This window comes from Camelus bactrianus, chromosome 21 (assembly GCF_048773025.1).
Source record: "Camelus bactrianus isolate YW-2024 breed Bactrian camel chromosome 21, ASM4877302v1, whole genome shotgun sequence".
Classification (NCBI taxonomy): Eukaryota; Metazoa; Chordata; class Mammalia; order Artiodactyla; family Camelidae; genus Camelus; species Camelus bactrianus.
In genome coordinates, this window is record NC_133559.1 from 29,609,529 (window position 1) to 29,624,355 (window position 14,827).

The following is a 14,827-nucleotide window of genomic DNA, read 5'->3' on the forward strand; positions in this document are numbered from 1 at the left end:
AAAAATAGCCTTTAAAATTTTCTTGACACTTCTGAGGATAAGAAAATAATACAGTTTTCTTTGTTTTACTGTAATGCTTTTAGCAGCTTCTGTTTCAATTTCTTGCCTGCTTCTCATGTTATGGCAGAAGTGAAGAAATGCTAGATTCCTCAAAATTCAGCACCTCCATTTTTAACAAAAACTAAAAATATTTACCAAAAACAATTCAATTAAATAAAAATCTAGATTGTTTAAAGTAACTATGCTTTCAATTTTAATATGTGAAGAAAACAAAAGGATTAACAAACAAGTTTAAACCACACTAATCAGCAAGGATGTTTTCAAATTAGAATATGATTTCACTTTTTTTCCTCATTAAATTGGCGAAAGAGTGATAATTACAGTGTGGGGAGCAGTACGACACACACGCTTCCACACAACACTGAGGAAGTCTAAACACAGAACCTTTCTTTGGGCAAGCAGCGCCCAAGGACTGAAAAAGCTTTCCCTCTTTTGTGGCTTACTGTTTCCTCTTCTAGTAACTTATCCTAAGGAAGAAATCAGTAAAAGGATAAGGATACTCACAAAAGAGCTATTTAAAAATATCACAAACTAGAAATTTAAATAACAAATTTAATATTAGTCTGTTTCTTTAAAAAAAAAAAAAAGGTGTTGATCCACTAAATGGATGAGTAAATGAATGGGCTGTGACTTTGGGTTTGAAAAGGACTCTGTATCACACTGGATCTCTAGTCAGAGATTTCTTGATGGAGGAAATGAGCCCTATTTATATTGGTAGAGAAATTATTCCCACAGGTCTAAAGGCATGGAAATGGAAAAACAAAAACCCCTAGGTGTTTTGGGTGACAAGAATAGACAGATTATTTTGGCTGAAATGTAACATTCATTTCATCGGGGCATAGCGTGTGAAAGAAGGTCAGAAAGAAAGTCTACTGCCAAACCATAAAGAATTCTGCAAGTGAAAGGACACTCAGCACATTAGGAAAAGTCAGTAAAACCTCTGAGGGTAGAGTAATTTGATAAAAATCATGTTTTAGTAAGATTGATTAAGTCTCTGAAACATAAACCAGAGAGAAAAGAGTAAAACAGGTATTTATAATGGTTTAGGAATAAAATTATATTAGTTTCAACAAGCAGAGCAGCAGTAAGAAAAGAAAAAAATTAACAGAGCTGGGTAACGGCTGCGGTTATCCGGCCTGGATGAGAGGGAGAGTAACAGTGTTAACAAAGAGTGAAATAAACCAGGAGAGAGTTCTTTCCATCTTTAATGGCTTCTTTCCCTCTGCTTTAAATTAAAAAAAAAAAAAATTTCTTGGAGGGGAAAAAAACCCACAAAACTCTCTCAAACTGACTCTGCTGACAACTCTCCTTAACCACCAACATGAAAGAAATCCTAAAAGGAGTGGTCCTGTGCCTTCACCTACTTTGAACCCTTCTTTCCTCTTTACTACATTACATCCTTCAAAACTCTGTTTGCCCCTCATTCTCCTCATGTTTGCTAGAACACCTCCTTTTGAAACTCTCTTTTTAGGAGTTTATAACACCATGCACCACTACAGGGTTCTCCTCTTCAGTCTCCAAACAAGCTCCTTTTCACGGCCCTTCCTCCTTACCCCTCTGCCCTGCACTCTCTCTACTCTCCTCTCCTAGTGGTTAACACCTACTCTTACTGCTTCCACCGTATCCTCTGCAGAAGTAACTATGTCCAGACTCTAGGCCGGCACATCTCTTTCCTCCTGCAGCATAGCCTGTTCTATTACGCAGTGACACAGAAAAGGCTTTAACTAATCCAAAGTCTCATACCATTCAAATGCAAATTAATGGAAATGTCACTACAAATCTGTTCTACAGCTTGAAGCATTTTTTTCCCAGCCTCAAGCAGGTAAGGACAATGGCTTGATCATAAAAGTTCATTTTCTATAACAGCAAAGGAAGTATATACAAGACTGCCACATTTTTCAGAACTACTTACTCTTGGATAAGGAAGGCCACTGGTAGTATTGAAAGCTGGTAGAAGTTTGTAGCCCAGTTGCTTTGCCATTTGGAGAAGTTCATCATTGTACCACTGCATGTACTCGCCTTTTTCTTTCAGCATGATTGCCAGTGAGTGTCCACCCAAAAGACCCCTGCAGTCACAGAGATGAAGCATCAACCACGCCACCCAGGCACTGAAACGGCACCACCTAAAGAGATGTGGGCATCCTGTTGCCACAATTTAGGCTACATAAGGACAGGCCGCAGAAGGACCTAATTTTTTACCTAACTCTTGCTACTTATTTTGTGGCAAACCATTTTATGTTATATATAGCTAGTATTAAAAAACATCAGATGTTTTATCTGTTGCAAAGTATTTGGCATTCTTAAATACCTTAAATTTTCTTAAAATAAAGAACATCGTAGAAATCACTTATCTTAACAAATACAGCAAATTTGATTTTAATAAATTTTAAATTTAACTGGGGTAGGGTATAGCTCAAGTGGCAGAGCACGTGCTTAGCATGCACAAGGTCCTGGGTTTGATCCCCAGTACCTCCTCTAAAAATAAATAAAGAAAATGACCTTCCCCTAAAAAAATTTTTTTAAAAATTTAATGAAAAAAAATGTTTTTAACTTAACTATATCATCATGAAATCTTTATCTCTTAGTGTAACATTAAAGAAATTAAAAAAACCCTCCCCACTCTCTATTAAATGTGACAGATTAATAAAATCCATGAAAAGTTGCAGAACTATTTCTTAAATTTAACTTAATAGGCTCACTCTGACAGAAGGAAATGAGTTATAATACAAAAGTAACTGTTAAATATAAAAATGTAATAATGTTAAAATGTGAGTTAATAAATTCTGTAATTTCTGTATTCCAAGAAAATTTCAAACTGTTTAGTTGAAAGGTAATCCTGTACATTCAGTTTCATTTGGCTTGAAGACGTGCTGGCTAAGGTTAACAAAGCAGGTTAGCTGGTGGGGAGAAACCTATGACGCAGCTAATAGGCAAGTGTTCGCCCCTTTTTAACAACATACAACAAATGCCTTTGATTCAAGTCTGCAACTATTTCCAAAGTCTGCTGCTCTGTGCCTGATACAATGCAGGGTCAACCCACAGCCTCTGTCTCATAATATCCCAACTTTTATCTTTAAAGTTTAAGAAGTTTTTTGCTTTATTACAATCGAGAAATGTGGAATACACCCTTAGCTTTTCGGTTATTAAAATCAGAGCTTTAGTGTCTTACATACTTACCCAAGAACTCTGATGTTTGTTTCAAAGACTGACACCACTACATCATTATCTAAATTAACATCTCTTAAAACTTTTCTCACCGCCTCTTCAAATTCTTTAGTTTTATTTAATACCTAGGGGAAGAAAAGTATTAAAATGAAGTTCTTTCCAACCAAGACCTAGAGAAATATCCTCAGAATGAGATACTAAAAGCAAGTTAATACCTCAGGACTCTTAAAAAATAACGTGCAAAAAAAAAAAAATTTCCCTTAAGCATATTATAGAAATGTGATACTATCTAAAACTGAAAAAACATTGCCTATTTATATTGTAAGGAATCTTTATATTTCTTTTTTTAGACACACTGAGATGTCTTAGGACTTTAAAACAATCTGGTCAGAACTGTTACCTGGTGCGCGTAACCCCTGACCTAGAGCTACAAGCCGTGACTGCTGCTGGGGTTTGGTTTCCAAGTCCAAACACGACAGAAACCACCCTACTCACCAAACATCATTTTAACAGTTGCTTAGTCTCAGAAGAAAGCACATCTTTCAGGGGATGACAGCTGAGCCTAAACCATACACCACTCGCCACCTCCACCCCGTGGAGCCCCTGGCCCTCCCTGAGGAGGCAGTCCGACGCTGCGGTCAAATGCAAGCCCCGATGTGCGTTCTAGTTCCTTTCTTCCAGCTCTGAGCCTGTGCTATCACCTACAGAAAAGGGAAACACCCACTCTCCCAGGTCTGTTTTCCTAAGCGAGGTGACACATGTGAGGCACGCCAGGTACTTTTAGGGTCTGACTTACTGGCAAGTGCCTGACTTCACTACGAGTATTACCACTGCTACCATGAGGGCCTGGAGTCCTAAGAAGCTTCACTACGCAGCTTGCTGTGGGTTTTCAGTCTAAAGTAAGGCTGCACACGTAGACGCTATTTACATCCAAGAGCCACTGAAAGCGGTTTTCCTTTACTTGACTGTTCATTTACTCTTTTTGTTTGACGATACTCTGCAGTGCTTTCTCCCTTGATTTGATGCTGTCACTAAAAATTTGAATTTACATATAAAAACACTGCATACGAGTGTCTGACTAAAATTCAAGTAGAAGTAAAATTTAGTGTAAGCCCTGAGTAAAATGTAATACAAAACCTGATTCTAAATTGAGTACTTTCCCTTCTCAATCTCAAAGTCCACGTAAATCCTGAGGTTCAAATGCAGATTCCCAGAGCCCGCTATCACCTCCAGGAGACACAACTGTTCTGCTCACTCCTCACACACGCACACGCACACGTCTTAGTATCATTTTACTATTCTCATTCTTCCTAGGTCTATCTCCTGAGAATTGCTCCCAAGAATAGTACTAACACTATTTGTTTCAAAGGAGAATAAAAATGGGAAGAGAGGTCTCTTTGTCCATAATCAGCTAGAAAATTCATCCTAACAGCTCTATTAGTCGATTAGTTTCTTAAGATGCTAGCTGATAACAAAGCACGAATTCTGGCCTCTTCCTTTCCCCCATTATCTTTAATTTGTTCAATATCTTTCTTTGTACAGATTTCATGGCAACGCTGAATTTAGAGATTAAATTTATCTCAATTAAAGTGTTAGTGCTTGACTTCACTATAATCAATAGACACTAGATGGTTAGAATTTTGAACATTTAAATTTAAAGATCAAACTACAACAAAGGACGTTCTACTTAACGTATTACGTTCGACCAAAATACAAACAGGGCTGCATACCGTCCCAAGTGATGTGTCCTATTAATATTTTCAAATAAAGAAACCACAAATTGAAAAATAGTCACAAAATAAATTAGAAATATTAATACGTACATTGATAAAATTCCTTCTAAATGTAGGAAGAAACTTTCAACCTACTTTAATTTCTTTTAATTCTTCTGTTTAAACAGGTATCTATTAATAGATATCTTAGATCTCTAGCCTAGGGCGTTCTGAGGTAAAAACAGGCCCAGAGGAGTTAAACAATTTGGCCAAGGCCACACATATCAGTATTACGCGACCACTGCTTGTTGCCACCTGCCACAAGGGGCCAGAACTCGGTTTATACCACACGTTACTATCAGTGCGGGCCGCTGACCAGCAGCACAGCACCCCCAGGTGGCAGCTTATTAGAAACTCACGTTCTTGGGCCCCACCTTCAAGTCTACTGGATTACAATCTGCATTTTATTTGAGCAAGATTCCCCGGTGACTTGCAGTCCACTGAAGTTTAAAAAGCACTGCATCATTGCAGTGTGGTTCTCAAACTTTAGCATACGTTAGAATCATCTGGAAGCTTGTTAAAAAAGCAGACTGCTGGCCCTTACTCCCAGACTTTCTGATTCAGGATGCCTGGCGTGAGGCCCTCCAGTCTGCATTTCTAACAAGTTGCCTGGGGAAGCTCACGCTCGTGGTGCTGCAATCATATTTTGAGAACTAACGCCAAAGGGGTATAACTTCAAAGTAGAGCCTTTATAACAATGGCTGCTCAACTAAAGGCCAACAGATTTCTACATATAGGTAAGTTTTGCAGCCTGAAACCACCTTTTCTCCTCCATTTCCGATAAAAATTTTAAAAACACACACAATAGCTGAGGTTCACGTCCATGAAAATCAGTAAGAGCTTACAGAGAGAAGATGGGGAACCTGCTATATGTAAGGATAAAGCCAAGGAGGCAGAATGAGAAATAAACTTAAGTCCACCTATGGCCTTTCCTAACACACAGCTACCGCCCCTCCCTCACTCCCTCACATCCAGGCAGACGTGATGTGCATCACCCAGCTACACTTACAAATAAGTCACGCCACCTAGCTTCTCCCAGCTTCTCATGGGATATTTGTGTGTATTTTTCTCTTCTATGATCACAGAACACCTAGGACAACTAAATCAAAAATAAGACACACAATATTCTCTCTCATTCTTATAGTCAGTATGATACAGTGCACACGTGCCTTTAATCTTTGAAATATGAAGTCATAACTTTTGAAACCCTGATACAGCCAGGAAGGTCTAAACCATGGTCTTCTCAATAGAAAAAGGTCTTCTCTATGCCTGAATTTTATAAACAAAGAGAAACTTTAGAGGAATAAATAATAAAGCCTAGTCCCACTCCAGAAAAATTAAATCAGAATAACTTGAGAGAGAAGAATATTTTTTAAAACTTCACAGGCATTCTTCCTAAGGTTCTGGTGTAGTTGAGAAACTCTCAAAAACAAAAGGGAAGAAAAAAAAATCATCAGTGAAAAAAGAATGGGGAAACAATATTGGGAAGAAAAGCTTGGTTCTGAAAAAAATTTCTGCCACCACAAATATTTCTCATTTTTTAAAATATTAATCAGTATTTGAGACATTAACTCAAAAGTTGAGGATTATGCCTTAAGGAAAATCCTGAAACAAGTCTATTTTTATACCAGAAATTATCTGAGCAGAAAACATTAGAAGATACTACATTTAGAAATAATGACATCTGGAACTCAATCATCCTTCTCTGCCATCACAAACCATTCCCAGCTAGAATTAATTGAAATGACTTCGTATCCCATAAGGTTGAAAAAGAGTGCCCAGTAGTGATCACTTGATGGTAAAAATTACTGCTGAGAAAAAGTTAAATTTTTAATGAACATAATATATAAAAATTCTAGTTTAACAATTCAGCACCATTGTGGTGTGTCATTCTGGAATAAGAATATCAGGGTATTTTCTAGAATTACTCTTTCAACAGCTTCAACCTCCTTGCCCCAAGGGAAACCACTTCCTGATTAAGGTGCCACCACAGAAGCTGACAAAGCTATAAATTATTTGAGTATCTCCATAATTTTACATAATTTCACTTGACACTGACGTGACATTATCAACTCAATAGTGTGAAAGCTTTATTTAGAAGCAAAGAGCAAATCATCCTAAATTCTGAAGGCTTCTCTTCAGAATTACTGTGTAATGACCATATTCATAATAGTTGAGGGCATATATTATGAAATTTACCAAATAATTCAAGAAGCATCAAACCTACCACAAGAGTGTCCAAAGAATCAATCAGTGTCAGGGAAAATCTAAGGAACAAGCATAGTGAGAGACAAAACATTAGGATTCTGAGTATTTTATCCACAAATGTATAAACAGACATATCTACATCCTATTGACTGGCAGTTTCCGTTAACTAGTCCTTGCACGCATCGACACTGCCGCGTAACCTGCAAAGCACGGAAAGAGCCTGAAAAGCCTTTTAACATCACATTTTACGGTCAACCTAACTACATACCTTTCAAAATGAATAGAAATATTCATTAGCACTTGTTAAAGCAAATAAAAATATTAAAGCATCAACACCTTATAATGCATTTTAAGAGTTACATCCATCTTACAAACAACTTTTCACTGACCTAAGAGGTAAACTGAATAACACTGTACAAAAGAGAACAGAAAAGAATAGAGGAACTTAACGTAGCACTTAAAGCAGTCTTTGAAGTGTAACCAATCCCCATATACGGCACTGAACACTGTCTCCGAGGAGTCATAAGCCTTGGCATCTCTGAGGTGCGCTCCACTGTGTTTAATACTCACTTTCCCAAGGCGTCATCAACGTCACCCCGACTTGGCTCCTGGCCTCTAACACGACCTCTGCAGGTTAAAGGCATGAGTTCGTCAGCTGGGTAAGCATGTTCCTGCAAGGAGAATCTTAGTGAGTCACTAAGGAAAATAAGGAAAAGCACATCATTTAGAGAACACCACCTTTCCACAGTTATTTAAAAATAAATAAATAAATAAAAGTTATTCCAGAGTTCTACTATCCTTACAATCTATTGAATGTCAAAAAAAAAAAACTTTTAGCTATAAATATAATACATGCTTAAAAAAAACAGGAAAATGTTTCTATAAAAATCTGACAGTCTGTTCCCCCTCCACCCAATCACACGCTCCAGAGGTAACTGCTAACTGGCATTTATCCTGCCGTATCTATCCACACACTGAAATACACGCACATACAGCACTGAAAATTTTTATTTACAAACAGGTGCTTATGCCATATGCACACACTGCCCTAAAATTTGTTTACCTGAATCACTGTGGGGATTTTCATGCTGGAATTTTACAGATGTATTTTACTCTTTTTAATAACTGCCAAGTGATAGTTTAGTATTAGCTAATATTATTGAGCATTTACATTCTGAGCACTGTTCTCAATACTTCATTTAATTACCACACAACCCTCTGTAACAGAGTCAATCATTTCCATTTTATAGATGAGAAAACTGAAGCTCAGAGAAGTTAGGAAGCCTATGCTATGCAAATGATGGGCCCAGAATTCAAACCTAGCAACCTGACCCCAGAGTGCTCACGTGCTCCCCACAGTATTCCAGAGCAAGGATGGATATGCTAAAATTTACGTATTTAGTTCTCTATTCGATGAACATGTTGAACTCCATTTTTTCATGTATAAACAATGCTTTAATAAACATCTATATGCATGTACCTCTTGTACATACGCTTGTATTTCTACGGATTAAATCCCTAAAGCCAGACCCAGCAGGTCAGAGGTGTGGATATTTAATTTTTGACAGCTACTATCAAACTGAAGACACCGACTGACACTCTTACAATACTCTTAACACAGGAGATGATCAGTGGTCTATATTTTGCCAATCTCCTGGCTTAAAATGGTATCGCAAGTTTCATTATTGAGGATAAACATCTTTTTAAATTAGTCATTGCTATTTCTTTTTTCAAATGTCTATTTATATCCTTTGTCCATTTCCCACTGGTTGTCTTATTGGCCAAGAGACTGCCTCCCTGTACACTGTTTGTTACATATAGGAAACATTTCTCTCCCATCTTTTGTTTCGCTTTTAACTTTGTTTACGGTACTTTTTACTTTAAGCTTTAAACGTGTAGTTAAACCTATCAGTCTCTCCCTTCGCGGTTTCTAGATTTCAGGCGTGGTTAAGAGGGTCATCTTGAGTCTCTGGAAACAGTACTCTCATAATCTTATTTTTTATAAATATTTAGGTATTTACTCCACCTGGCATCTAATTTTGTTTATGATGTGAAATTGGGATGTAACTGTGTTTGTTCCCTGAAACAGTCAATTTCCTAAAAACCATTTTTTTTAAAACAATCCACCTTTTCCCTAAGTGCTTGATATACACTTATTAGTCCAAAATTGTCTATGCACATTTCTGTAGCTGCTACCTCGTTTTACAGACCTATTTCCTGCTCCTACTGCCCTCCAGACCTATTCTGCAAACCTACTTCCTGCTCCAAAACTATTTTCTTAATTACTCTATCTTTGCAACATGTACCTTGCTACTTGGTTAAGCAATTCACTCCCCTCAATTATTTTCTTCTAAATTTTCTTAATGACTTCTTCAAATTTATTCTTTGGATAATTTTTAAATTTCCTTAAAATTCCACTGAAATTTTAATCAGAAGACCCCAATTTGGAGAGAACTGATATTTTTACCAATTGAGTCTTCCCATCAGGGAATACTGCATCACTATATTAATTCAGATCTTATTTTATGAATTCAGTTTCCTCCTATAGGTCTCACATATTTCTTAGCATTTATTAATAGGTACTTTTTATTGAAATACAACTGATGTATAAAATTATGTTAGTTTCAGGCATACAACACAGTGACTCAACTAAGAGGCACTTTATAGTTTAGGAAACTATTGAGTAATTTTTTTTTAAATGAATGACCACGACAAAGTATTTCCAGGCTAGATGATAATGAAGCACATGCAAGAATCTTCCCTCCTGTCCAGTACAAACACAGTGAAATGTTGCATAAATTTTTTAAATTTATTTTAAATACACAGCTGAGCTTGAGAACAAGAAAAGAAATTTTCAAGTACCAAAACTGAATAGTGGAACATCAGATATAGACATATTGTAACTGACTGAACTTCAATTAAAAAAAAAAAAAACCTGGACAGTGGAATGCAGAAATGAAGCTGCACTGACTGCAACGTGGTCATTAGGAATAAGGACTGGCCTTAGTGGGAATTACGTTAATGCCCAAAGGGTGTGAGAGTTGACGCTACTGGCCCTGCATGCATGGCTATATGCCACTGAAGGAGGTACTTTAAGTTGGGTAGTTGCTTCAGTGAAACTGGACTGGAACATCTCTACCTACTGGATACAGGTCTTAACAGAAAAGGAGGAAAAACAAAAAAGGCCTGAACTTTATATTTTCTTCACCAGAGGAGTGTCCCTAAGAGATTCCTTTAAAATTAATAGAATATGACTATAAGAAACATTTAGAAGTTAGAATCACTGTGTTTACATATTTCAACTTTAGACAATATTTTCTGGCTATCTGAGAAGAAAAATAGGGTTAATATACTCATACTTTCCCCCATCCTTCAACCTAGCATTCTGGTCAATTATATTACTGTAGGTAGTTTTCACTTCGTATGTTATCACTGTATATTCAAAAATTGAGTTTCCACAATTTAGTTAAATAAACCCTCAACAACATGGTTCAAATCTCAGGTACCACTGTATTACTAAATCATTGTGCAGAACACAAACTTTGATGCTTCAAAATTTGTGGCTTTCTTCAGTCCACAAATCACTCCGTAAACAACAGGTGCTCATCAGTCAGTGATCAATTACGCCACTTCTTTCAAAGTCGATTAGTGACTGATCACGGTGTATTTATTTTTTGTTTCACAGACAAGCGTGCAGTTATGTGCCTCCCTGCCACCCGGTGCTAATCTGACGTGACAAGTGGACTACTTATAAACGTAGAAAATCAAAAGAGGATGAAAGCTCCCCAACAAGCGGAAAGTGGTGACCCTGGAAGTGAAATCAGATCGAACGTTAAAGGGGGCACGGAAGGGACAGCTGACCGCGGCACTGCTGACACCGCTGCCGTTCAAGCGGTGCCAGACGCGCAGCCAGAGGAACTCAGTGAAGACCAGATCGGCCACACGGATGAAGAAGCTGCTCGTGACATCAAAGGACAAAGATGCTGCAGAGGAAATAATGCCTGCAGAAAACTTCCCATTAAAGGAATTCCCGAGATAATTCCCAGAGGGCAAAGGGGAAAACTTCTGAAGCATCTGATCCAAATTTTGAAATTTCTATACCTTCTCTACAAGGTATCTGTATCTTAAGTTATACCATGAGATGAAGGCAAGTTCAGACTTCTCTCAGGGAGTTTTTTTACGAAGAAATAACACTTTAAATTTCAAAGTCTAATATTTTGAATTATGGTATACGAAACATTAGTTTTTGCTGTTTGAAAAATTTCTCTGTACATTCATAGCCATCAGAAAGATAGTTTTTAGTGTTTTGACAAAGAGTTTTAAAGGTTTATAACATCTGTATTCTGGTCCGGAAACATAAATCACACAGTTAAAATTCAACTTAAGTGGCGCCAGTGCACACCATTTTTCTCTGGCTTCTCCGTTCCTGAGTTTTCCTTTTGATTCATCTCTTGGTTGCCTGGACTTTGTCCTCAGGTAAGTTAATTTTGTTTGTGTGTTTGTTTTAGAAGAGTGTCATCAGTATTGTCGTCTCTGGTGTTCATGGGTTAGGCTGTCTCTTGCCTTACAACTGAAGAACAATTTGAATGATTATAAAATGCTTGAAACATATTTTCTTCCCTTCAGAAATTTGAAAATACTGTTCCATACTCTTCTTGCATTCTTAAAACTGTATTCTACTGCCTCTCACTAAACTAAATTATCTAGATTCCAAAGTCATAGCCCATTAGCAGCCAAAAAAGAAAGACAGAAAGAAAGAAAGGAAGGAAGAAAAGAGGTGAGGAACACTAAACACATGGTCAACCGGTCAACAGAAAGGGAAAGAAAGACAAAAAAAAAAATTAAAGTAGACTAAAGAATATAAAAAGCATTGAAGACTACAACCCTTCGGGTATTTTAGTAAGTTCAGTGCTCCATCATGATTTATTTCCTGATGAAAGGATTCCAGGCAACAAGTGTTTTGATATAATTAGAATCCACATGTAGATACTAAATTCTGAATTTAGTACTTTATAATTTTAGTGTTACATATGATTTTTAGTATAAATTCCTAATTACATTTACATGTCTTTTAGATGTCAAGTGCCTAACCACTTTTTCAGTTAATTCCAACAGAACTGTGATTTACCAGAATGCACAATATTTTTATTGCTTTATAGTTTCATATTTAACACATATAAACAACACTTAGAAGTAACTTAATATTTATTAAAACTTGCTGATGTATTTTGAAAGATACTTTGTAAGAGATCATTTAAACGCTAATTTTATTGTAAAGAGCTCCTGGCTTTTTAAACCACTGCTTAGAAAGCTTAACACTACTATTTTGGGGGTTTTGCAACACACACACGCACACACACACATATGCCTTTGTCTGAAATATGAAACTCAAACCCTAAGCTTATCCAGGTAAGAAAAATATTAATAGCAACTGTAAACTAGAATAATCAAATAAGGAAGTTTTGAACCAGGTGTAAAAATATTTTGTGGCCCCGTTTCAGGGTTAAGGACAGAAACAAAACCACAGCCCTTTCTCTGGGTAACCAAACTGCAGTTGGTCTGCGTAACTCAGAGCGATGCATACGTGGCAAACAAACAGCTGTGTTGCACTTCAAACATCCTGGCTATCTGAGGTACAGCAACGCCTTCTCTTCGCAACGTATTGCCGGAACAAGGGATAAGTTAATTCATATTTCTATGACTCAGAGCCAGAAAATAAACACCCTTTAAAAATTATCACTCAAAGTAAAATTCAGGTGATAAGAGTTCTATATAAATTAAGGAGAACAGGTGCCTAGCTAAAAGCAAGGGCAAAAACGTAAAACAAAACATAGAACTCTCCCCACGTCAGATTCTAAATTGACTAGCACTTTGATGTAACTCTGCTTCAAAACACCCAAGTCACAGCAGCATCCAACAACGACTTTTAGGGAAACCAATTCCAAAAACTAGGCAAAGGGAAGAGACTTTATTCTACTACTACCAATAATAAAACAAAAATGTCATTTATAACAGTTAGTGATGTTACCAAATCTTTTCAATTTTCCACAAAATTATATACATTTTAAATGTTTTACTCCAGATCCTTATTGTTGAATACCTCTCTCCTTGAGGCAGATAAGACATTTCCTCCTAAAATAAAAACTAAATGGTATTTAATAAACAGTCTATCATATACTGGTAGCTTACGTTAGTTACTGACTGGACTTGCATGATTTATAAGCTCTCCTTCCAGCCCAAGTCACGTTTCCCTTTTCCCTCTTGTTCACTATGTACACTCACTTACCAAACCACTTTTCAGGTGTTTAGGATTCCATTTATCTAAACTATTAAATTGTTGATACTTCCTACACTGAACGTATGGTCCTTTGAGGCAGCATATTTTGTGGAATGTTTCTCAGCACTAAGGAGAAATACGCAACAAATTCTGGCTGTCTCATAAGATTTTTAATTAATCACAACAGAGTTGGGGGTGGGTATAGCTCAGCAGTGGAGCCTGTGCTTAGCATGCACGAGGTCATGGGTTCAATCTCCAGTACTTCCATTAAAAAACTTTTTTTTAAATAAATAAACCTAATTACCACCCCCTCCGAAAAAAAAAAAAAAAAAAAAAAAGAGTAAAGTGTTAGCGTACTTTAAAAGTTTGTGCTCAAAATAAATGAGAACAAAAGTTTCCAAATCCTTCAACATATCTTAATCTATTTAGTTTTGATCAATGGTAAAATAAATTGAACTTAAATAATATTACATGAAATAAATGACAATAAATAATAATGTTATAATGAAATAAAATCCTGCTACTAACAAATTTTGGGGGGAAGACTATTATCAATAACGCAGAAAAAGCATTTGAAAATTCAGTAAGTACCCTGTGAGGATGAAAATTCTCAGCCAACTAAAAAAGAAAGGAACTTATTCAACTTAATACAGCGCACATGTGAAAAACCAACAGCTAACATCATACTTAATAGTGAAAGGTTAATTGCTTTCTCCATAAGATTAGGATCAAGACAAGGATCTTACCAGCTCTTTTCAATATAATACTAGAAGTCCTAGCCACTGCTATAAGAAGAAATAAAAAAGGCACATAGTTTGGAAAGAAAGAAGGAAAAGCCTTTGTTTGTAGATGGCATGACTGACCACGTAGGAAATCTGAAGGAAGCTACCAAAAGAGCTGCTAGAAGTAATAAGTGAGTTTAGCAAGGATGCAAGGTTAACAGACAGAAAGTTGTATATCTGTATAACATCAATGGACAGCTGGAAATTAAAACCTGAAAAATACAAGTTATACTAGCATAAAAATATGAAATATTTATGAACAAATTTAACAAAAGATGTGCAAGACCTGTACACTGAAAGTACAAAATGCTGCTGATATTAGGTAAGAGCTAACTAAATGAACAGACACCATGTTCATGGACTGGAAGACATGATACTGCTAAGAAGTCAGTTTTTCCAAATTGATGCATAGATTCAACATAATCCCAATCAACAGCTCAACTGTTTTTTTTTTTGTGTGTGTGTGCAGAAATTGACCTATAATTCTAAAATTCACGTGGAAATGCAAAGAACCTAAAATATTAAGAACAATTTTGAAAAAGAACAAAGCTGAACGACTTACA

General features: G+C 36.5%; 1 protein-coding gene across 4 annotated transcripts in view; it reads right to left on the reverse strand.

Moving 5' to 3' along the window:
* Positions 1-14,827, reverse strand: part of EDEM3 (ER degradation enhancing alpha-mannosidase like protein 3) — a 60,953-nt gene that overhangs the window by 35,535 nt on the left and 10,591 nt on the right. For all 4 annotated transcript variants that reach the window (XM_074349948.1, XM_074349947.1, XM_074349945.1 and 1 more), the window contains exons 3-6: positions 7,776-7,876; positions 7,225-7,264; positions 3,238-3,350; positions 1,973-2,126 (exon numbers count right to left, since the gene is read on the reverse strand). In XM_074349948.1, the coding sequence (XP_074206049.1) occupies positions 1,973-2,126; positions 3,238-3,350; positions 7,225-7,264; positions 7,776-7,876 (408 nt within the window). The remainder of the gene's footprint in view (positions 1-1,972; positions 2,127-3,237; positions 3,351-7,224; positions 7,265-7,775; positions 7,877-14,827) is intronic.